At 53.0% G+C, this 23343-nt stretch overlaps 1 protein-coding gene across 1 annotated transcript; it reads left to right on the forward strand.

The window, feature by feature from the left end:
* The first annotated feature begins 18676 nt into the window (after positions 1-18676).
* On the forward strand, positions 18677-19336 carry LOC121879316 (chorion class high-cysteine HCB protein 13-like). The gene has a single exon (XM_042385922.1). The coding sequence runs from the start codon at positions 18677-18679 to the stop codon at positions 19334-19336; it is 660 nt and encodes a 219-aa protein (XP_042241856.1).
* The last annotated feature ends 4007 nt before the right edge of the window (positions 19337-23343 follow it).

The following is a 23343-nucleotide window of genomic DNA, read 5'->3' on the forward strand; positions in this document are numbered from 1 at the left end:
GAAATTAGAGAACAAAGTGGGGGAGAAACCATAAGAGGGAAGTTTAGAAAGCAAAGACTTGTGCCATACCCTGTCAAATGCTTTGGAGATGTCGAGGGCCACGATGAAAGTTCCCCATAATCCTTAAGAGAGGATGACCAAAGATGGGTGCAGTAGGAGAGCAGATCACCAGTAGATCTCACCTGGCGAAAACCATACTGGTGATCCGACAAAAGAGAATGGCGTTCAAGGTGACGGAGAAAATCAGAACACGAGGGAGCATTCCGTCCGGTCCATGCGCCTTACTCATATCCAACCTGGATAACACACCGGCAACCCTGCGAGTGGAGATTATAGGAAAGTACATAGGTTCAGTAGGAGGAGCAGGAGTAGGGGGGGATAGAGTTGGAATCGTCTAAGGTGGAGTTAGAGGAGAATAAGGTGCCAAAGAGATTGGCTTTATCAGGGGGAGAGTTGGCTATAGAGTTATTGGGACGGAAAAGAGGAGGAAATGAAGGAGTGCAGAAGTTGTTACAGATGTTTTTGGTTAAGGACCAGAAGGATTTACTAGAAGAAGAGTTAGTCTGGACAGCGGTCTTTCTTTTTATAAAATTCCACTTGGCCCTACGAAGAATAGCCTTACAACGATTCCTGGAAATAATGAAAGAGGAGTGGGTAATAGGAGAAGGAGATAGTTTCATAGCTCGATATGCCCTATCTCTCACCCTGCATGCAAGAGAGCAGGAGCGATCAAACCATGATTATAAATGCACTCATGTCATGGTCACGTTGACTGCTGATCTATTTAACTAATGTTTCTTATTAAACTCCACGCCTGCAAAACATGAGTGAGTTAGCGACCCCTGAGAAGACGCGTTTTTTCCCCATACACGCTACACTTGTGCTCCCTCCCAGAGTCCCGCCTTTGTGAAGACAGTTATCAATGCGTTGTTTATTCCACTTTATCCTGGGAAGCTCAATCTTGAATTAGTCTGTGTAAATCCACTCAAATAATTCGCCAGACCTTTGTCAACTGAGGGTCATCTTTGAATGAGTAACAGTTAGTTTGTTTGTAATTATTGTCATTGCGTGAGTAGCGATCACTGGCAACTCACGGGTATATATACCCTAAGACGAGCCAAGGAAAGTGTTCCCTGATGCTGCTCCCATGTCTCTCCAGATCCCATTGTGATTCTTGCAACCATTCAACAACGGCCTCGGCTGTAGTAGATGGCCAGCCGGGATTATATACGAAACGATGGCACCGATGCGGCCTGATTAATGCGCCCCACGGCTTCGTTGGGCCAGACCCCAGACTCGCCATGTGTCGTCAGCCCCAGTGCTCTACCCTGGGTTGCTCCTTGGAAGTGTATGTCCAGAGAGGGTTGTGACATGTATGTTAGGGATAATTAGATGGAAATAATTATCCCATGTTGGGTAGTGGACCCCTGTATATGCTAGTGTCAGTATTAACGGATATGTTGAGTAAAATACTGTAATCTACAATGAGTGCCATGTAATGTAACACCAGTAATGTTGTGAGTAAGAGTAAAGAAGAAGGAACTGAGTTTGCAATAAGCCCAGGAGGTGAGCCTGGTAGTTATATGATTAATACAATATCTTTCCCCATTGATTGCATATTAATAAACTTGTTTTTAGAGTACTTTAGGTGTATTCATTTCTCCCACAGTATTTTACCTTTATTTCCATCCAAGTGACTTGATACCAGAATTACCATACCCATGCGCCTAGACCCTCGACCATGCTACCAAAAGAATGTCCATGCTACCAAAAGAATAGGTGACGGAACTGATTAAGAGTAAGACTAAGCGAAGTAAGTAAGATGAGGGTGGTGTAGATATAGAGAGGGAACCCGCGCCCTCACACTCATACCACCCTGTATAACCCCAGCAACGCTGTCAGCACATACCGAGGCATCCCGAGTGGAAAAGAAACGTTCATCCTAAGGAAAGTCGGAGAAGAATTCTCGCAAGGATTGCCAGTTTGCCCTCCGATAGTGCCAAGCCACTCTCTGTGATGTACATTGAAATCCCCTAGGTAGAGGATCTCGGTGTTGGGGTGTGTGGATGGCAACGACTCATGGCAAGAAGTGAGGTAGTCAACGAGTTCGAAATAGTTGGTAGAGTTGGGAGAACAGTTTAGGAAACAAAGAAAAATAGTCACAGTTGGTAGAGATATTTTGAGCCAGATGACATCATAAAGGGGAGATTCAAGATCCGTGAGTCGAGCTATAGGTGTACGTGTGTTGCAGTAGGCCCATACACCTCCCTTAGAACGGAAGGAGGTATAAAGGTTGTAGTTGGAGACTTGAAAAGGTTTGGGTGAAGCTGCTTTAGCCAGTTGAAGTTCAGAAAGTAGTAAGAGGTCAGGGGAAGAGGTTAATAGTTGGTGCTCCACAGAAGGAATATTGGATCTCAGGCCGCGAATATTGGAAAAATGAAGAAAAAAGTCAATCCTCCAACAACCGCGGTGACGTCAGTTGAGGCCCAGTAGTTTCAAGATGATCAACTCGTGCCAGTGCCAATCTAGCCGGTGGGCTGGACATCCAGTACTGGATGAAGGATCTTTTCAACATAACACGACTCCAGGCAGGAACAAAGGTGTTGGCAGCTTCCATTATTTAACTTCAGTATGCAGACGACCTCACCCTTGTCGCTCACATTCAACGCGACCTACAGGAGATCCTGAACACCTACGCAGATGCTTATGCACACTTCGGCCTTGAGGTGAATGTACGTAAGACTCAGATTCTATTTCAGCCTGCCCCTGGTTCAGACACACCTCCACCATCCATCCAGCTTAACAGTACTACCCGCTCTAATGTTACCCACTTTCAGTATCTTGGCTAACACCTGTCCAACACTGCGGACATCGATGTAGAGATCAGATTTGTATCTCAAGCCTTTGGCAGACTCAGTACCCGTGTCTTCAGCTGTAGGGAGCTGAAATTATCTACAAAGTTGCACGTATTTCGAACAGTGGTCCTCCCCACCGTGCTCTATGGCAGTGAGATATGGGTCACATACAGGAGGCACCTCAAGGCACTAGAAAACTTTCACCAACGTAGTCTACGTTCCATCCTCCGAGTTCGCTGGGAAGACAAGAGAACAAATGCCTGTATTCTCGCTGACACCAACTGTAGGAGCATCGAGGCTGCCATTATCCATGAACAACTACGCTGCCAAAGCAAGTAATTTACAGTCACCTGACGAATAGTAAGCATAACGCCGGCGGGCAACTGAAATGGTAGAAGGATAGTCTTAAGACAAACCTGAAAAAGTGCCAAGTCGACCCCCTCACCTAGAAGACGATTACTCCACACCGTAATGCTTGGAGGAGCACCACACGAAAAGATGTAAATACTTTCGAGTTACCCCAACTACATTCCTTAGGCAGACAAGCGCCAGCGCCATAGAGACTCTGCAACCGCCCCTCCCGCACTCGATGTAGCCCTCCACACGTGAAACATCTGTGGACGACCATGTTGGTCCCGTATCAGCCTCTGCAGTCAGCTCAGAGCTCACCAACGAAGGTGACATCCTTAATAACTCATATCATTGTATCATAGCAGGATTTTTTTTATTTCGGGGATTAGCCCACCCGAGCACAGGTCACTGACCCACATCGGGACCTGGTGGATGAAAATGTAATAATAATAATAATAATAATAATAATAATAATAATAATAATAATAATAATAATAATAATAATAATAATAATAATAATAATAATAATAATAATAATAATAATAATAATAATAAAGAATCATAAAGAAATACAAAAATGAAAAAAAGATGGTCAATAGTGAGAAACAATTCAATTTTCAATTTCAATTTCAATTGTTTATTCCTTGATAGAGGAAGTGGGATCCTAGTGCTGTCACTAGGTACTCCTGTACAATGACACCAGAAGCATCTGGCAAGTGTGACAAGTATATACAGTATAAATATTATAAAGGGGCTTACTAAAGCCTAAGGAAGGAAGGATATTCCTTTAACACATAATCAATGTTATTTACATAATATCTGGCCAGTATGGGGAGGATCATCGTGTCTCCGTCAGGGGGTCGTGGAGTGGTGGTCCAGCAGGCGTCACGGAAGCGTTGTGTGGGGGGACATCTTAGGAGGTAGTGGATAAGGGTGCTGCTGTCGGGTCTTCTGCATAATGCACAAGAGCGTTGCTCAGGGGATGCGGGGATACCAATCTCCCAAGCAAAGTCATACCCAATGATGGAGAAACAATATATGTATGTTGTGTCGTCAATAGTAAGAGAAACACCTGAGACCCTACAATTGTGTGTAAATGAGGCAGAAAGTCAGATCATCAACCTGGGACTTGGTCACATACGGCAGCAAGGTCTACCATTATACAACACATTATGCTTCCAATATCTTCCCAGTACCTCCCTGTTTGGTAGCTGCCTATTATCGTCATACTCGATTGCGGACGACAGTAAAGTAGTAGTAGTGTGTACAGTACAGTGTGTGTGTGTGTGTGTACAGTATACAGTGTGTGTGTGTGTGTGTGTGTATACTGTAGTGTGTGTGTGTGTGTGTGTGTGTGTGTGTGTGTGTGTGTGTGTGTGTGTATACTGTATAATGTGTGTGTGTGTGTGTGAGTGTGTGTGGTGTGTGTGTGTGTGTGTGTGTGTGTGTGTGTAGAGTATATTTGTGTGTGTGTCTGTGTGTGTGTCTGTGTGTGTGTGTAATAGCATAGTGTGTGTGTGTGTGTGTGTGTGTGTGTGTGTGTGTGTGTGTGTGTGTGTGTGCATAGTGTGTGTGTGTGTGTGTGTGTGTGTGTGTGTGTGTGTGTGATAGTGTGTGTGTGTATGTGTGTGTGTGTGTGTGTGTGTGTGTGTGTGTGTGTGTGCGGCACAGTATGATGCTACAGTATAATGTTTGTACAGTATAGTGTACAGTATAGTGTGTACATATAGGTGCACATTATAGTGTGTGTACAGCATAGTATGTGTACAGTATGGTGTACAGTATAGTGTGTGTGAGTATAATTGTGTTGGGATAGAGTGTATAGTGTGTGTGTACAGGGTAGTATGTACAGTATAATGTGTGTAGTATAGTGTGTGTACAGTATGTGTACAGGATAGTGTGTGTACAGTATAGTGTGTATACAGTATAGTGTGTGAACAGCATTGTGTGTGTACAGTATAGTATGCAGTATAGTGTGTGCAGCATAGTGTGTGTGTACAGGATGGTGTGTGTGTGTACAGTAGTGTGTGTACAGTATGGTGTGTACAGTATGGTGTGTGCAGCATAGTGTGTACAGTGTAGTTGTGTGTACAGTGTAGTGTGTGTGGTGGTGTGTGTACAGTATAGTGTGTGTACAGTATAGTGTGTGTGCAGTGTATAGTGTTACAGTATATTGTAGAAATAGTGTGTACAGTATAGTGTTTGTGCAGTATAGTGTGTACAGGGGTGTGTGTACAGTATAGTGTGTACAGTATAGTGTGTGTACAGTATAGTGTGTGTACAGTATAAGGTGTACAGTATAGTGTGTGGGGGTGTGTGTACAGTATAGTGTGTGTACAGTATAGTGTGTGTACAGTATAGTGTGTGTACAGTATAGTGTGTACAGTATAGTTAATGCACATTATAGTGTGTGTACAGTATAGTGTGTACAGTATAGTGTGTGTACAGTATAGTGTGTACAGTATAGTGTGTGCAGAATAGTGTGTACAGTATAGTGTGTGTGCAGTATAGTGTGTACAGTACAGTGTGTGTACAGTATAGTGTGTGTACAGTATAGTGTGTAGAGTATAGTGGTGTACAGTATAGTGTGTTCAGTATAGAGTGTACACTGTACAGTATAGTGTGTGTTACAGTGTGTGTGTGTGTACAGTATAGTGTGCACAGTATAGTGTGTGTACAGTATAGTGTGTGAACAGTATAGTGTGTACAATATAGTATGTACAGTATAGTGTGTACAGCATAGTGTGTGTACAGGATAGTGTGTGTGTACAGTATAGTGTGTGTACGGTATGGTGTGTACAGTATGGTGTGTACAGCATAGTGTGTACAGTGTAGTGAGTGTACAGTGTAGTGTGTGTGCAGTATAGTGTGTGTGCAGTGTAGTGTGTACAGTATATTGTGTACAGAATAGTGTGTGTGTAGAGTATAGTGTGTACAGTATAGTGTGTGCAAGTATAGTGTGTGTACAGTATAGAGTGTACAGTATAGTGTGTACAGGGGTGTGTGTGTACAGTATAGTGTTTACAGTATAGTGTGTGTGAGTATAGTGTGTTCAGTATAGGTGTACAGTATAGTGTGTACAGGGTGTGTGTACAGTATAGTGTGTTACAGTATAGTGTGTGTACAGTACAGTGTGTGTGTGTGTGTGCAAAGATGTGTACAGTATAGTGTGTGTAGAGTACAGTGTGTGTGTGTGTGTACAGTATAGTGTGCACAGTATAGTGTGTGTGTACATTATAGTGTGTACAGCATTGTGTGTACAGTATAGTGTGTGTACAGTATAGTGTGTGTACAGTATAGTGTGTGTACAGTATAGTGTGTACAGTATAGTGTGTGTACAGTATAGTGTGTACAGTATAGGGGTGTGCACATTATAGTGTGTGTACAGCATAGTGTGTGTACAGTATGGTGTGTGTACAGTATAGTGTGTGTACAGTATAGTGTGTACATTAACCCAGGTCGGAGTTCCTATCTTAAAATCATCTTTCCTCCTTTCATTCCATGCTACCATTCTTCCCTCCCTTTACTTCCTCATCCGACCTTCCCTCCCTACTTCCTTCCATCCTACCTTCCCTCCCTCTCCCTCCAAGGCCGGGATTTGTGGTTGGTGGTCCTGCGCTGCTAATTCGGGTTGGCCTGGGTCCCTGTCGGCCACTCATTCACTCCTCCAACACCAGCCAAAACAGTTTTCCAATACCGCCTCTCGTCTCCCTCCCTCCCACCCTCCTTACCTAGCATTTCCTCTCTTCCTCCTTCCCCTTCTCTCCTCCTCTCCTTTATCTCTCTCCCTTCTTCTCTCTCTCTTTCCTTACCCGCTACTTCCTCTTCTTTATCCTCCCTCCCTTGTCTTCCTATCTCCATTCATCTGCTTTATTATAAACCTAGAGGCTTCATTATTAACCTAGAGGCTTCATTATTTACCTAAAGGCTTCATTATATACCCGAAGGCTTCATTGTATACCTGGAGGTTTCATTATAAAACTAGAGGCTTCATTTTAAACCCGGAGGCATCATTACAAACCTGGAGGCCCCATTATAAAACCCAGAGGCTTCATACAGGTGTTTGAGTGACTTACCACAGGTGTTTTACTTAATTCAGTGTTTCATAATAGTTACAATGGCCAGGGGTGGGGGGTGGGGGTAATAGGAGGCTTAAGGCAGCGAGATGATGATTCAGGGTTAAGCGGGCAGGTCATCAAGGGGTCATCAAGGGGTCATCAAGGGGTCATCAGGGGGGTCATAATGTACAGATTAAGGCGAAGTAAGGACTATTTTGTGCCGAGTTTATGTGGGCCATTTTGCTAAAGTCTTCTACCTGGCCTGCTGCTTCTAACTTTATGGTGCACCACCATAACACACCATAACACACCATAACACCAGTATAAAAGACACATATATAACACCAGTATAAGACCTTAACACCACTGTAACACACGATAACACCACTGTAGCACACCATAACACCACTAATATAGCACCAATATAACACACGATAACACCACTATAACACACCATAACACCACTATAACACATCATAACACCACTATAACACACCATATCACCACTATAACACAAAACACCAGTATAACACCATAACACCACTATATCACATCATAACATCAGTATAACTCACCATAACATCAGTATAACTCACCATAACATCAGTATAACACTCCATAACACCACTATAACACACCACAACATCAGTATAACACACCATAACACCAATATAACACCAAAACACCACTATAACACACCATAACACCAATATAACACACCATAACACCACTATAACATCACTATAACACCATAACAAGACCTTAACACCCTCCTACAGCTAATCGCCAGCGTTAGGAACGACCTTCGTCAAGGATTACCAAACAATATAAGTTTTGATGCCCGAGATTGGCGCGTAAATCTGACGGTTGGGGATTTGGCGCGCAAATCTGTTTTGGCGGTAATTTTTCCCGCCAACTGGTCCCCGGGGCCCACTCTTTCATGTGGCCCGCCCCGCTGCCCTGCCCACAGCTACCTTGCTGTTATTAGCTGTTGTACCAGGCCAGTTATGTTGCTGTTATTAGCTGTTGTACCAGGCCAGTTATGTTGCTGTTATTAGCTGTTGTACCAGGCCAGTTATGTTGCTGTTATTCCTGTTGTACCAAGCCAGTTATGTTGCTGTTATTAGCTGTTGTACCAGGCCAGTTATGTTGCTGTTATTAGCTGTTGTACCAGGCCAGTTATGTTGCTGCTATTAGCTGTTGTACCAGGCCAGTTATGTTGCTGTTATTGGCTGTTGTACCAGGCCAGTTATGTTGCTGTTATTACCTGTTGTACCAAGCCAGTTATGTTGCTGTTATTAGCTGTTGTACCAGGCCAGTTATGTTGCTGTTATTAGCTGTTGTACCAGGCCAGTTATGTTGCTGCTATTAGCTGTTGTACCAGGCCAGCTATGTTGCTGCTATTAGCTGTTGTACCACCAAGTTATGTTGCTGTTATTAGCTGTTGTACCAGGCCAGTTATGTTGCTGTTATTAGCTGTTGTTCCAGGCCAGCTATGTTGCTGCTATTAGCGGGACCTCTTGTAACAGTCAGCTATGATGAAGGTTTGAGAAGTACCATTGCTCTGTCTCGCTGACTGCTATACAGTTTCCAATGAGGAGAGTAATTGTGGAAGTTATTGTATATATAAATTTATATGTTTTGGTTTAATTAATATAAATTGTATATATTGAAGAGAGAGAGAGAGAGAGAGAGAGAGAGAGATTAAAAATTCAAACAATATTTCAACTCTCTGGTGATTATAAGGGAACCCCTGATGACCTAAACTGAGACTCTACCTTAACTAGATACCTTCACTTAACACCAGTTAGGAGACAAAATTAACACCGAGACTCTACCTTAACTAGATACCTTCACTTAACACCACCAGTTAGGAAGAAAAATTAACACTGAGACTCTACCTTAACTAGATACCTTCACTTAACACCACCAGTTGAGAACAAAATTAACACCGAGACTCTACCTTAACTAGATACCTTCACTTAACACCACCAGTTGGAGACAAAATAACACTGAGACTCCCTTTAGTAGTCACTTAACACCACCAGTTAGGAGACAAAATTAACACTGAGACTCTACAACAGATACAACCACTTAACACCACCAGTTAGGAGACAAAATTAACACTGAGACTCTACCTTAACTAGATACATCCACACGCACCAGTTAGGAGACAAAATTAACACTGAGACTCTACCTTAGCCTAGTTCACTTCACCAGTTAGGAGACAAAATTAACACTGAGACTCTACCTAACTAGAATACTTAACACCACCAGTTAGGAGACTTAACACTGAGACTCTACCTCAACTAGATACCTTCACTTAACACCACCAGTTGGAGACAAAATTAACACTGAGACTCTACCTTAACTAGATACCACTTCACTTAACACACAGTTAGGAGACAAAATTAACACTGAGATCTTTTAACTGAATACCTTCACTTAACACCAGTTAGGAGACAAAATTAACACTGAGACTCTATAACTAGATACCTTCACTTAACACCACCAGTTAGGAGACAAAATTAACACTGAGACTCTACCTTAATAGATACCTTCATAACACCACCAGTTGGGAGACAAAATTAACACTGAGACTCTACCTTCAGATACCTTCACTTAACACCACCAGTTAGGAGACAAAATTAACACTGAGACTCTACCTTAACTAGATACCTTCACTTTATGTAATATTAAAGATGTTTTTGTGTAAAATGAAGGTAGTGTCAGGTGATGTGGTAGTGTGTGGTAGTGTCAGGTAGTGCCAGGTAGTGTCAGGTAGTGGCAGATAGTGTCGTGTAGTGTGAGTGGTGTGTGGTAAGTGAGTGATGAGAGTGTGTGATGGTGTGGGGGTGGTGGTGTGGTGTGTGGTGGTGTGAGGTAGTGTGGGAGTGTAGTGTGTGGTGTGGTGTGGTGTGTGTGTGGTGTGGTGTGTGGTGTGGTGGGGTGTGTGGTGTGGTGAGTGTGGTGGTGTGTGGTGGTGGGGTGGTGGGTGGTGTGTGAGGAGGTGTGTGGTGGTGTGGTGTGTGGGGTAGTGTGTGGTGGTGTCAGGTGAGGTGTGTGGTGGTGTGTGGTAGTGTGTGGTAGTGTCAGGGAGGTGTGTGGTAGTGTCAGGTAGTGTGTGGTAGTGTCAGTGGTGTGTGTGTGTGGTAGTGTGAGGGTGTGGTGGTGTCAGGAGCTGTGGTAGTGTCAGGTAGTGTGTGGTAGTGTCAGGTGGTGTGTGGTGGTGTGGGGTGGTGTGTGGTGGTGTGTGGTGAGTGTGTGGTGTCTCAGGAGGTGTGTGGTGGTGTGTGGTAGCGTGTGGTGTCAGGTGGTGTGTGGTGGTGTGTGGTGGTGTGTGGGTGGTGTGTGGTGTGGTGGGTGTGTGGTGGTGTGTGTGTGTGGGTAGTGTGTCAGGAGTGTGTGGTGGTGTGTGGTGTGAGGTGGTGTGTGTGGTGTCAGGTGAGTGTCGGTGTGTGTGTCTGGTGGTGTGTGGTGATCAGGTAGTGTAGGTGGTGTGTGGTTGAGGTGTGTGTGTGTGTGTGTGGGAAGTGGTGTCAGGAGGTGTGTGGTAGTGTCAGGTGGTGTGTGGTGTGTGGTAGTGTCAGGGTGTGTGGTGAGTGTCAGGTGGTGTCAGGTGGTGTTGGTGGTGTGTGTGGTAGTGTGTGGTATTGTCAGGTGGTGTGTGTGGTATCAGGTGGTTTTGTTGGTGTGATGGTGAGTGTCAGGTGGTGTGTGGTAGTGTGTGGTGGCAGTGGTGGTGTGTGGTAGTGTCAGGTGAGTGTCAGGTGGTGTGTGGTAGTGTCAGGTGGTGTCAGGTGTGTGGTGGTGTCAGGTAGTGTGTGGTAGTGTCAGGTGGTGTGTGTGTCAGGGTGTCAGGGTGGTGTGTGTGAGTGTCAGGTAGTGTGTGGTAGTGTCAGGTAGCGTCATATAGTGCCTCGTTGAGTCAGACGGTGCCAGGGTGACAGAAGAGAACAATTATGGGTGCAGACACTGACCAAAATTATGACACAACAAAATTTTTCCACAAATTTTATCGCGTGATAAATTCTACGCATTCTAGCGACCACATTTTAATATATTACACCACGTATATCCTGCTCCTTGTTGTATGGCCAGCCTTTATGTGACATGGCCATCTTGGCCCTTCTTATGGCCAGAGACACGGTATTCACCCTTAGTGTGCATGCCCTTCACTTGTGGCCATGGACATACGGCCCTTCACCCCTTGGTATGCCTCAGGTGCAGATGCATGTGTGCAGATGCAGGTGCGGATGGATGGAGTGCGGATGCAGGTGCGGATGGATGCAGGGTGTGGATGCAGGTGTGTGTGGATGAGTGTGGATGCGGTGTGGATGGTGTGGATGCAGGTGTGGATGCAGTGCAGTGTGGATGCAGGTGTGGTGCAGGTGTGGATGCAGGTGCAGTTGAGGTGTGGATGCAGGTGCGGATGCAGGTGTGGATGCAGTTGTGGATGCAGGTGTGGATGCAGGTGTGGGTGCGGGTGTGGATGCAGGTGCGGATGCAGGTGCGGATGCAGGTGTGGATGCCAGGTGTGGATGCAGGTGCGGGTCTGGTTGCGGATGCAGGGTGCGGATGCAGGTGTGGATGCAGGTGCGGATGCAGGTGTGGATGCAGGTGTGGATGCAGGTGCGGGTTGGAAGTGTGGATTGCAGGTGTGGATGCAGGTTGTGGATGCAGGTGTGGATGCGGGGTGTGGTGCAGGTTGCGGATGCGGTGTGGATGCAGGTGTGGATGCAGGTGTGGATGTGAGGTGTGGATGTGAGTGCGGATGCAGGTGTGGATGCAGGTGCGGATGCAGGTGTGGATGCAGGTGCGGATGCAGGTGCGGATGCAGGTGCGGATGCTGAGGTGTGGATGCAGGTGTGGATTGCAGGTGTGGTGCAGGGGTGTGGATGCAGGTGTGGATGCTGGAGGTGTGGATGCAGGTGTGGATGCAGGTGCGGATGCAGGTGTGGATGCAGGTGCGGATGCCAGGTGCGGATGCAGATGTGGATGCAGGTGTGGATGCAGGGGTGTGGATGCAGGTGCGGATGCAGGGTGTGGATGGTGTGGATGCAGGTGCAGGTGCGGATGGGTGTGGATGCAGGGTGTGGTGCAGGTGTGGATGCAGGTGTGGGTTGCAGGTGTGGATGCAGGTGTGGATGCAGGTGCGGATGTGAGTGCGGATGCAGATTGCGGATGCAGGTGCGGATGCAGGTGTGGATGCAGGTGCGGATGCAGAATGAGATGCAGGTTGTGGATGCAGGGGTGTGGATGCAGGGGTGTGGATGCAGGTGCGGATGCAGGTTGCGGATGCAGGGGTGCGGATGCAGGTGTGGATGCAGGTGCGGATGCAGGTGCGGATGCAGGTGTGGATGCAGGTGCAGGGATGCAGGTGTGGATGCAGGTTGTGGATGCAGGGGTGCGGATGCAGGGTGTGGATGCAGGTGTGGTGCAGGTATGGATGCAGGTGTGGATGCAGGTATGGATGCAGGTGCGGATGCAGGGTGCGGATGCAGGTGTGGTGCAGGTTGTGGATGCAGGTGTGGATGCAGGTGTGGATGCAGGTGCGGATGTGCATGTGCAGGTGCGGATGTGTGAGATGCAGGTGTGGATGCAGGTGTGGATGCAGAGTGCAGATGCTGAGTGCGGATGCAGGTTGCAGGTGTGGAGATGCAGTGTGGATGCAGGTGGAAGTGCAGGTGCGGATGCAGAGTGCGGATGCAGAGGTGTGGATGCAGGTGTGGGATGCTGGAGTGTGGATGCTGGAGGTGTGGATGCAGGTGTGGATGCAGGTGTAGGTGCTGGGGTGCGGATGCAGGTGTGGTGCAGGTGTGGATGGTGTGGATGCAGGTGTGGATGCAGGTGGGATGCAGGTGTGGATGCAGGTTGCGGATGCAGGTTGCGGATGCAGGTGTGGATGTGTGGATTGCAGGTGTGGATGCAGGTGTGGATGAGTGCGGGATGCAGGTGGGGATGCAGGTGTGGATGCAGGTGGGGATGGGGTGGTGCAGGTGCGGATGCAGGTGTGGATGCAGGTGTGGGTGCAGGTGTGGATGCAGGGGTGCGGATGCAGAGTGTAGATGCAGGGGTGTGAGATGCAGGTGTGGATGTGTGGATGCAGGTGCAGGTGCAGGTGTGGATGGTGTGGATGCAGGTGGATGCAGGTGCAGGATGCAGTGTGGGTGCTTGAGTGTGGGATGTGAGGTGTGGTGAGGTGGGGATGGTGTGGATGCAGGTGTGGTGCAGGTGTGGATGAGGTGTGTGTGGATGCGGTGCGGATGCAGGTGTGGATGCAGGGTGTGGATTGGTGTGGATGAGGTGTGGATGCAGGTGTGGATGCGGGGTGCGAGTTGCAGGTGTGGATGCAGGGTGTGGATGCAGTGTGGATGCAGGTGTGGATGCAGGTGTGGATGCAGGTGCGGATGCAGGTGTGGATGCAGATGTGAGATGCAGGTGTGGATGCAGGTGTGGATGGAGTGCAGATGCAGGTGCGGATGCAGGTGTGGATGCAGGTGCAGTTGCAGTGTGGATGCAGGGGTGCGGATGCAGGTGTGGATGCAGGTGTGGATGCAGGTGTGGATGTGAGGTGTGGATGTGAGTGTGGATGCAGGTGTGGATGCTTGAGGTGTGTGGATGCAGGTGTGGATGAGGTGCGGATGCTGGGGTGCGGGATGCAGGTGTGGATGCAGGTGTGGATGCAGGTGTGGATTGCAGGTGTGGATGCAGGTGTGGATGCAGGTGTGGATGCAGGTGTGGATGCAGGTGTGGATGCGGTGTGGATGCTGGGTGTGGATGGGTGTGGATGCAGGTGTGGATGCAGGTGTGGATGCAGGTGCAGATGCAGGATGCAGGTGTGGATGCAGTGTGAGAGGGTGTGGATGCAGGTGTGGATGCAGAGTGTGGATGCAGGTGCAGGATGGTGCAGGATGCAGGTGGATGTGAGGTGCGGATGTGAGGTGTGTGGATGCAGGTGTGGATGCGGTGTGGATGCAGGTGTGGAGGTGTGGATGCAGGTGTGGATGCAGGTGCTGGGATGCAGGTGTGGATTGCAGGTGGATGCAGGTGTGGATGCAGGTGTGGATGTGGAGTGTGGATGCAGGTGCGGATGCAGGTGTGGATGCAGGTGTGGATGCAGGTGTGGATGCAGGTGTGGATGCAGGTGTGGATGCAGGTGCGGATGCAGGTGCGGATGCAGGTGTGGATGCAGGTGTGGATGCGGTGTGGTCTGGGTGGAGATGAGTGTAGATGCAGTGTGGATGCAGGTGCGGATGCAGGTGCAGATGCAGGGGTGCGGATGCAGGTGTGGGGAGCAGGTGTGGATGCAGGTGTGGTGTGAGGTGTGGATGCAGGTGTGGATGCAGGTGCGGATGCTGGTGTGGATGCAGGTTGTGGATGGTGCAGGATGGGTGCGGATTGCATGGTGTGTGGATGCAGTGTGGTTGCAGGTGTGGATGCAGGTGTGGTGGGTGCGGATGCAGGTGTGGATGCAGGTGCGGATGAGGTGTGGATGCAGGTGTGGACAGGTGTGGATGGGGTGTGGATGCGGGTGCGGATGCAGGTGCGGATGCAGGGGTGTGGATGCAGGTGTGGATGCGGGTGTGGATGCAGGTGCAGATGCAGGTGTATGAGTGCAGGGTGCAGATGCAGGTGTGAGATGCAGAGGTGCAGATGCAGGTGTGGATGGTGTGAGATGCAGGTGTGGATGCAGGTGTGGTGGTGTGGATGCAGGTGCAGGTGTGAGGTGTGGATGCAGGTGTGGATGGTGTGGTGCAGGTGTGGATGCAGGTGTGGTGCTGGTGCGGATGCAGGTGTGGATGCAGGTGTGGATGCTTGGTGTGGATGCAGAGGTGTGGATGGGGGTGTGGATGTGAGGTGTGGATGCAGGTGTGGATGCAGGTGTGGTGCAGGTGTGGATGAGGTGCGGATGCAGGTGTGGATGCGGGTGCGGATGCAGGTGCTGGATGCAGGTGTGGATGCAGGGTGCGGATGCAGGTGCGGGATGCAGGTGTGGATGCAGGTGTGGATGCAGGTGTGGATGCAGGTGTGTGTGGATGCTGGTGCAGTTGCAGGTGTGGATGCTGAGGTGTGGTGCAGGTGTAGATGCAGGTGTGGATTGCAGGTGTGGATGCAAGTTGCGGATGCAGGTGTGGATGCAGGTGTGGATGCAGGTGTGGGATGAGGTGTGGTGCAGGTGTGGATGCAGGTGCGGATGCAGTGTGGATGCAGGTGTGGATGCAGGTGCGGATGCAGTGTGGATGAGGTGTGGATTGGTGTGGATGCAGGTGTGGATGCAGGTGTGGATGCAGGTGTGGATGCAGTGTGGATGCAGGTGTGGATGCAGGTGTGGATGGGGTGTGGTGCTGGTGCAGGATGCAGGGTGTGGATGCAGGTGCGGATGCAGGTGTGGATGCAGGTGTGGATGCAGGTGCAGATGCGTGTGGATGCAGGTGTGGATGCAGAGTGCAGTGCAGTGGGATGCAGGTGTGGATGCAGGTGTGGATGTGCAGGTGCGGATGCGAGGTGCGGATGCAGGTGGGTGCAGGTGGGATGTGGGTGCGGGATTGCAGGTGTGGATGCAGGTGTGGATGCAGGTGTGGATGCAGGTGTGGATGTGGAGTGTGGATGCAGGTGTGGATGCAGGTGCGGATGCAGGTGTGGTGCAGGTGTGGATGCAGGGTGCGGATGTGAGGTGCGGATGCGGGTGTGCGGATGCAGGTGTGGATGCAGGTGCGGATGCAGGTGTGGATGCAGGTGTGGATGCAGGTGTGGATGCAGGTGTGGATTGCAGGTGTGTGGATGCAGGTGTGGATGCAGGTGTGGATGCAAATTGTGGATGCAGGTGCAGATGCAGGTGTAGATGCAGGTGTAGATGCAGGTGTGGATGCAGGTGCGGATGCAGGTGTGGATGCAGGTGTGGATGTGAGGTGTGGATGCAGAGTGCGGATGCAGGTGCAGGATTGCAGGTGTGGATGCAGGTGTGGATGTGAGTGTGGATGTGAGTGTGGATGCAGGTGTGGATGCAGGTGGATGTGAGGTGTGGATGCAGGTGCGGATGCAGGTGCGGATGCAGGTGCGGATGCGAGGTGCGGATGCGGTGTGGATGCTGGTGCGGATGCAGGTGCGGATGCAGGTGCGGATGCAGGTGTGGATGCAGGTGTGGATTGCAGGTGTGGATGCAGGTGCGGGACAGGGTGCGGATGCAGGTGCGGATGCAGGTGTGGATGCAGGTGTGGATGCAGGTGCGGATGCAGGTGTGGATGCAGAGTGCAGATGCAGGTGCGGATGCAGGTGCAGTTGCAGTGTGGATGCAGGTGTGGATGCAGGTGTGGATGCAGGTGTGGATGCAGGTGTGGATGAGGTGTGGATGCAGGTGCGGATGCAGGTGTGGATGCAGTGTGGTGCAGGTGCGGATGGTGCGGATGCAGGTGTGGTGCAGGTGTGGATGCAGGTGTGGATGCGGTGTGGATGCAGAGGTGTGGGGTGTGTGGATGCAGGTGTGGATGCAGTGTGGATGCAGGGTGCGGATGCAGGTGCGGATGCAGGTGTGGATGCGGGTGCGGATGCAGGTGCGGATGCAGGTGTGGATTGGTGTGTGGATGCAGGGGTGTGGATGCAGGTGCGGATGCAGGTGCAGATGCAGGTGCGGATGCAGAGTGCAGATGTGAGTGTGAGATGCAGTGTGGATGCAGGTGTGGATGTGGTGCGGATGGTGTGGATGCAGGTGCAGGATGTGGTGCGGATGAGGTGTGGATGCGGTGTGGATGCAGGTGTGGATGCAGGTGTGGATGCAGGTGTGGATGCAGGTGTGGATGCAGGTGCGGATGCAGGTGTGGATGCAGGTGTGGATGTGAGGTGTGTGGATGCTGAGGTGTGGATGCAGGTGTGGATGCAGGTGTGGTTGGTGGATGCAGGTGTGGATGCAGGTGTGGATGCAGGTGCGGATGCAGGTGTGGATGCAGGTGTGGATGCAGGTGTGGATTGCAGGTGTGGATGCAGGTGCGGATGCAGGTGTGGATGCAGGTGCGGATGCAGGTGGCAGATGCAGGTGTGGATGCAGGTGTGGATGCAAGTTGCGGATGCAGGTGTGGATGCAGGTGTGAGGATGTGAGGTGTGGATGCAGGTGCGGATGCAGGTGTGGTGCAGGTGCGGATGCAGGTGCAGTTGCTAGGTGTGGATGCAGGTGCGGATGCAGGTTGCTGGATGCAGGTGTGGATGCAGGTGTGGTGAGTGTGGATGCAGGGTGGATGGAGTGCAGGATGCAGGTGTGGATGCAGGTGCGGATGCAGGTGTGGATGCAGGTGTGGATGCAGGTGCGGGATGCAGGTGCGGATGCAGGTGCGGATTGCAGGTGTGGTGCAGGTGTGGATGCAGGTGCGGATGCAGGTGCAGGGATGCAGGTGTGGATGCAGGGGTGTGCAGATGCAGGTGCGGATGCAGGTGTGGATGCAGGTTGTGGATGCAGAGTGTAGATGCAGAGTGCAGATGCAGAGTGTGGATTGGCAGGTGGATGCAGGTGCAGATGCAGAGTGTGGATGCAGGTGTGCAGGTGTGGATGCAGGTGTGAGATGCGTGTGTGGATGCAGAGTGTGGATGCAGTGTGGATGTGAGGTGCGGATGCAGGTGCAGGATGCAGGTGTGGATGCAGGTGCGGATGCAGGTGCGGATGCAGGTGGATGCAGGGTGTGGTGCAGGTGTGGATGCAGGGTGCGGATGCAGGTGTGGATGCAGGTGCGGATGCAGGTGCTGGGATGCAGGTGTGGATGCAGGTGTGTGGATGGGTGTGGATGTGGTGCGGATGCAGGTGTGGATGCGGATGGATGCAGGTGCGGATGCAGGTGTGGATGCAGAGTGGCAGATGCAGGTGTGGATGCAGGGATGTGGATGCAGAGTGTGGATGCAGGTGTGGATGCAGTGTAGTGCAGGTGCAGGATGCAGGTGTGGATGAGGTGTGGATGCAGGTGCGGATGCGGTGTGGATGAGGTGCGGATGCAGGTGTGGTGCAGGTGTGGATGCAGGTGCGGATGCAGGTGTGGATGCAGGTTGCGGATGCAGGTGCGGGATGCTGAGGTGTGGATGTGAGGTGCGGATGCTGAGTGCAGGTGCAGGTGTGGATGCAGGTGTGGATGCGGTGTGGATGCTGGGGTGCGGATGCAGGTGTGGATGCAGGTGCGGATGCAGGGGTGCGGATGCAGGTGTGGATGCAGGTGCGGATGCAGGTGCAGGTGCGGATGTGGGTGCAGGTGCAGGATGCAGTGGATGCAGGTGCAGGTGCGGATGCAGGTGCGGGTGCAGGTGTGGTGCGGATGCAGGAGTGTGTTTGGATGCAGGTGTGGTGCGGATGCAGGTGGGGTTGCGGATGCAGGTGCGGGTGCGGATGCAGGTGTGAGATGCAAGTGAGGTGCGGATGCAGGTGCAGGTGCAGGATGCAGGTGCAGGTGCGGATGCAGAGTTGGTTGCAGGTGGGTGCAGTGGGTGCAGATGCAGGGGTGCGGATGCAGGTGCAGGTGGATGCAGGTGCAGGGATGCAGGAGTGCAGGTGCGGGATGGTGTGGTGGATGCAGGGTGGGTTGGATGCAGGTGCGGGTGCGGATGGGTGCGGGGTGCAGGTTGCGGATGCAGGTGCGGGTTGCGGATGCAGGTGCTGGGGTGCAGGTGTGGGGTTGCGGATGCGGATGGGTGCGGATGCAGGGGTTGCGGATGGGTGTGGGATGCAGGTGCGGGTGCGGATGCAGGTGCAGACAGATGCAGAGTGCAGGTGCAGATGCAGAGTGCAGGTTTGGATGCAGGTTGTGGGTGCAGTGAGTGCAGGTGCGGATGCAAGTGCAGGTGCCAGTATGGGTGCAGATGCGGATGCGGAGTGCAGGTGCGGATGCAGAGTGCGAGGTTGCGGATGCAGAGTGCAGGTGCAGATGCAAATTGCAGGTGCAGGGTGCAGGTGCAGTGCAGTGCAGGTGCGGGATGCTGGGTACGGGTGCAGATGCAAGGGTGCAATTTGGATCTGGTGCAGGTTGCGGATGCAAGGTGGGTGCGGATGGTGGTGCGGATGCAAGTGTGCGGATGCAGGTGCAGGGTGCGGATGCTGAGTGCGGGTGCGGATGCAGGGGTGGGGTGCAGGTGTGGGTGCGGATGCGGATGCAGGTGCGGTGCGGATGCAGGTGCAGGTGCGGATGCAAGGTGGTGCGGATGCAGAGGTGGTGCAGGTGCAGATTCAGGTGCAGGTGCAGTGCAGGTGCAGGTTGCGGATGTAGGTGCAGGTTGCGGATGCAGGTGCAGGTGCGGATGCAGGTGCAGGTGCGGATGCAGGTGTGGGTGCAGTGCGGTGTAGGGTGCAGATGCAGTGGGTGCGGATGCAAGTGCAGGTGCAGGATGCAGGGCTGGGTGCAGAGTGCAGGGTGGATGGGGTACGGGTGCGGATGCAGAGTGTGGGTGCGGATTGCAGGTGCAGGTGCGGATGCAGGTGCGGGTGCGGATGCAGGTGCGGGTGCGGATGCAGGTGCAGGGTGAGATGCAGGTGCAGGGTGCGGATGCAGGTGCGGGTTGCGGATGCAGGGGTGCGGGTTGCGGATGCAGGTGTGGGTGCGGATGCAGGTGTGGGTGCGGATGCAGGTGGTTGCAGGTGCAGTGCGGATGCAGGTGCGGGGTTGCAGATGCAGGTGCAGTTGCGGATGCAGGTGCGGGTGCGGATGCAGGTACGGGTGCGGATGCAGGTGAGTGGTGCGGATGCAGGTGTGGTGCAGGATGCATGATTGCAGGGTGCGGATGCAGGTGGTGCGGATGCAGTGCAGGGTGCGGATGCAGGTGCAGGTTGCGGATGGGGTGCGGGTGCGGATGCAGAGTGCGGGTTGCGGATGCAGGAGTTGCAGGGTGCGGATGCAGGTGCAGGTCTTGGATGCAGTGCAGAGGGAGCGGATGGAATTGCGGATGCAGGTGCGGGTGCGGATGCAGGTGCGTTGGTGGGTATGGGTTGCAGATGCAGGTGTGAGGTGCAGATGCAGGAAGCAGGTGCAGATGCAAGTGCAGATGCAGGTATGGGTGCAGATGCAGGTCTGAAGTAGATTTGCAGATGCAGGTGCTGTTTAGATGCAAGTGCAGGTGCAGATGCAGAGTATGGGTGCAGATGGTGCAGGTGCGGATGCAAGTGCAGTGCGGATGCAGGTGCTGGAATGCAAGTACAGGTTGCAGATGCAGATTTGAGTGCGGATGCAGGTATGGGTGCAGATGCAGGTACAGTTGCAGATGCAAGTGCAGGGGTGCAGATGCAAGTGCAGGTGCAGATGCAAGTGCAGGTACAGAGTTGAATTTGGATGCAGATGAAATGCAGGTGCAGATGAAGTACGGGTGCAGATGCAAGTGCAGGTGCAGATGCGGTACGGTGCAGATGCAGGGGTACAGGTGCAGATGCAGGCTGGGTGCAGATGCAAGTGGGTGGATGCAAGAATGTGGGTGCAGATGCAGATGTGGGTGCGGATGCAAGGGACAGGTTTGGATGCAAGTGTGGGTGCAGATGCAGGTGGTGTGCGGATGCAACAGGTTGCGGATGTGCAGGTGCGGGTGCAGGGATGGGTGCGGATGCGGATGCAAGTGCAGGTTGCGGATGCAGGTGCAGGTTGCAGGGATGCAGGGTGCAGGTGCAGATGCAGGTGCGGATGGGTGGGATGCAGGGTGCAGTTGGGTGCGGGTGCGGATTTGGTGCGGATGCGGATGCAGGTGCGGGTGCGGATGGGGTATGGTTGCGGATGGGGTGCGGGTGCGGATGCAGGTGGGTGCGGATGCAGGGGTGCGGATGCAGTGCGGGTGCAGATGCTGTGGTGTGGGATGGAGGGTGCGGTGCGGATGCCAGGTGCGGATGCAGGTGGGGATGCAGGTGCGGGTGCAGATGCAGGTGCAGGTGCAGATGCAGGTGCTGGTGCAGATGGTGCAGGTTGCGGATGCAGAGTGCAGGTTGCGGATGCAGGTGTGAGTTGCGGATGCAGGTGCGGTGCGGATGCAGGTGTGGGTGCGGATGCAGGTGCGGGTGCGGATGCAGGTTGGGTTGCGGATGCAGGGACGGGTGCGGATGCAGGTGTGGGTGCGGATGCAGGGTGTGGTTGCGGATGCAGGTGTAGGTGCAGATGCTGGTGCTGGGTGCGGATCAAGGTGTGGGTGCGGGCAGGGGTGTGGATGGGGATGCAGGTGTGGGTGCGGATGCAGGTGTAGATGTGGATGCTGGGGTGTGGGGTGCAGTGCTGTGGGTGTGGGTGCGGATGCAGGTCAGGGTTACGGATGCAGAGTGTGGGTGCGGATGCAGGTGCGGATGCAGGTGGGTGCGGATGCAGGTATGGTGCAGATGCAGGTGGGTGCGGATGGGAGTGTGGGTGCAGATGCAGTGCAGGTGCAGTGCAGGTATGGGTGCGGAGTCATGAGTGGGTGCAGATGCAGGTGCAGGTGCGGATGCAGGTGTGGGTGCGGATGCAGAGTGCAGGTGCGGATGCAGGATGGGTGCAGTGCGGATGCAGGGTGCGGATGCAGGTGTGGGTTGCGGATGCAGGTTGGTGCGGATGCAGGGGTGGGGTTGCGGATGCAGGTGTGGGTGCCGGATGGGTGTGCGGATGCAGGTTGGGTGCTGGTGCGGATGCAGGGGTATGGTTGCGGGTGCAGGTGTGGGTGCAGGATGCAGGTGGAGTGCGGATGCAGAGTGCAGGTGGATGCAGGTGTGGGGTGCAGATGCAGGTGCAGGTGCAGGATGCAGGTGTGGTGCGGATGCAGGTGTGGTGCAGATGCAGGTGCAGGTGCGGATGCAGGGGTGGGTTACGGATGCAGGTGTGGGGCAGGATGCAGGTGCAGGGTGCAGGTGTGGTTGCGGGTGCAGATGGTGCGGATGCAGGTGCAGGTTGCGGATGGGTGCGGGTGCGGATGCAGGTGTGGGTGCGGATGGTGTGGGTTTGGTCAGGTGTGGGTGCTGGGATGCAGGTGTGGGGTTGCGGGACTGGTGCTGGGTGCGGATGCAGGTGTGGGTGCGGATGGGGTGCGGGTGCAGTGCAGGTGCGGGTGCGGATGCAGGTGTGGGTTTGGATGGGGTGCGGTTGCGGATGTGTGGGATGCGGTGTGGGTTGCAGGTGTGGGTGCGGATGCAGGTGTGGTGCAGATGCAGATTGGTGCAGATGCTGAGTGTAGGTGCAGATGCAGGGTGCAGGTGCAGATGCAGAGTGTGGGTGCAGATGCAGTGTGGGGTGCAGATGCAGGTTGCGGGTGCAGATGGTGTGGTGCGGATGCAGGTATGGGTGCGGATGGGGTGCTGGTGCGGATGAGGTGCAGGGTGCGGATGCAGGTATGGGTGCGGATGCAGGTGCGGGTGCGGATGCAGGTGTGGGTTGCAGGTGTGGTGCGGATGCAGGTGCAGGGTGCGGATGGGTGCGGGTGCGGATGCAGGTGTGGGTGCGGATGCAGGTGCGGGTTGCGGATGCGGGTGTGGGTGCGGATGCAGGGTGTGGGTGCGGATGCAGGTGCAGGGTGCGGATGCAGGGTGGGTGGATGCAGGTGCGGGTGCGGATGCTGCAGGTGTGGGATGCAGGTATGGTGCAGATCAGGGGTGTGGGTGCAGATGCAGGTATGGGTGCGGATGAGGTATGAGGTGCGGATGCAGGTGCAGAGTGCGGATGCAGGTGCAGGTTGCGGATGGGTGTGGGTGCAGGATGCAGGTGCGGGAGGGTGCGATGCAGAGTGTGGTGCGGATGCAGGTATGAGTTGCGGATGCAGGTGCAGGTTGCGGATGCAGGTATGGGTGCGGATGCAGGTGTGGGTGCGGATGCAGGTGTGGGTTGGGATGCAGGTCAGGGTGCGGATGCGGTGCGGGTTGCGGATGCAGGGGTATGGGTGCGGATGCAGGTGCGGGTGCGGATGCAGGTGTGGGTGCGGAGTGCAGGTGTGGGTGCGGATGCAGGGCAGGTGCGGATGCAGAGGCAGGGTGCGGATGCAGGTGCAGGGTGCGGATGCAGGGTGTGGGTTGCGGATGCAGGTGTGGGTGCGGATGCAGGGTGTGGTGCAGATACGGTGCAGGTGCGGATGCAGAGTGTGGGTGGATGCAGGTGTGGTGCAGATGCAGGTGCAGTGC

Source organism: Homarus americanus, unplaced genomic scaffold (assembly GCF_018991925.1).
Source record: "Homarus americanus isolate GMGI-L3 unplaced genomic scaffold, GMGI_Hamer_2.0 scaffold16894, whole genome shotgun sequence".
NCBI lineage: Eukaryota > Metazoa > Arthropoda > Malacostraca > Decapoda > Nephropidae > Homarus > Homarus americanus.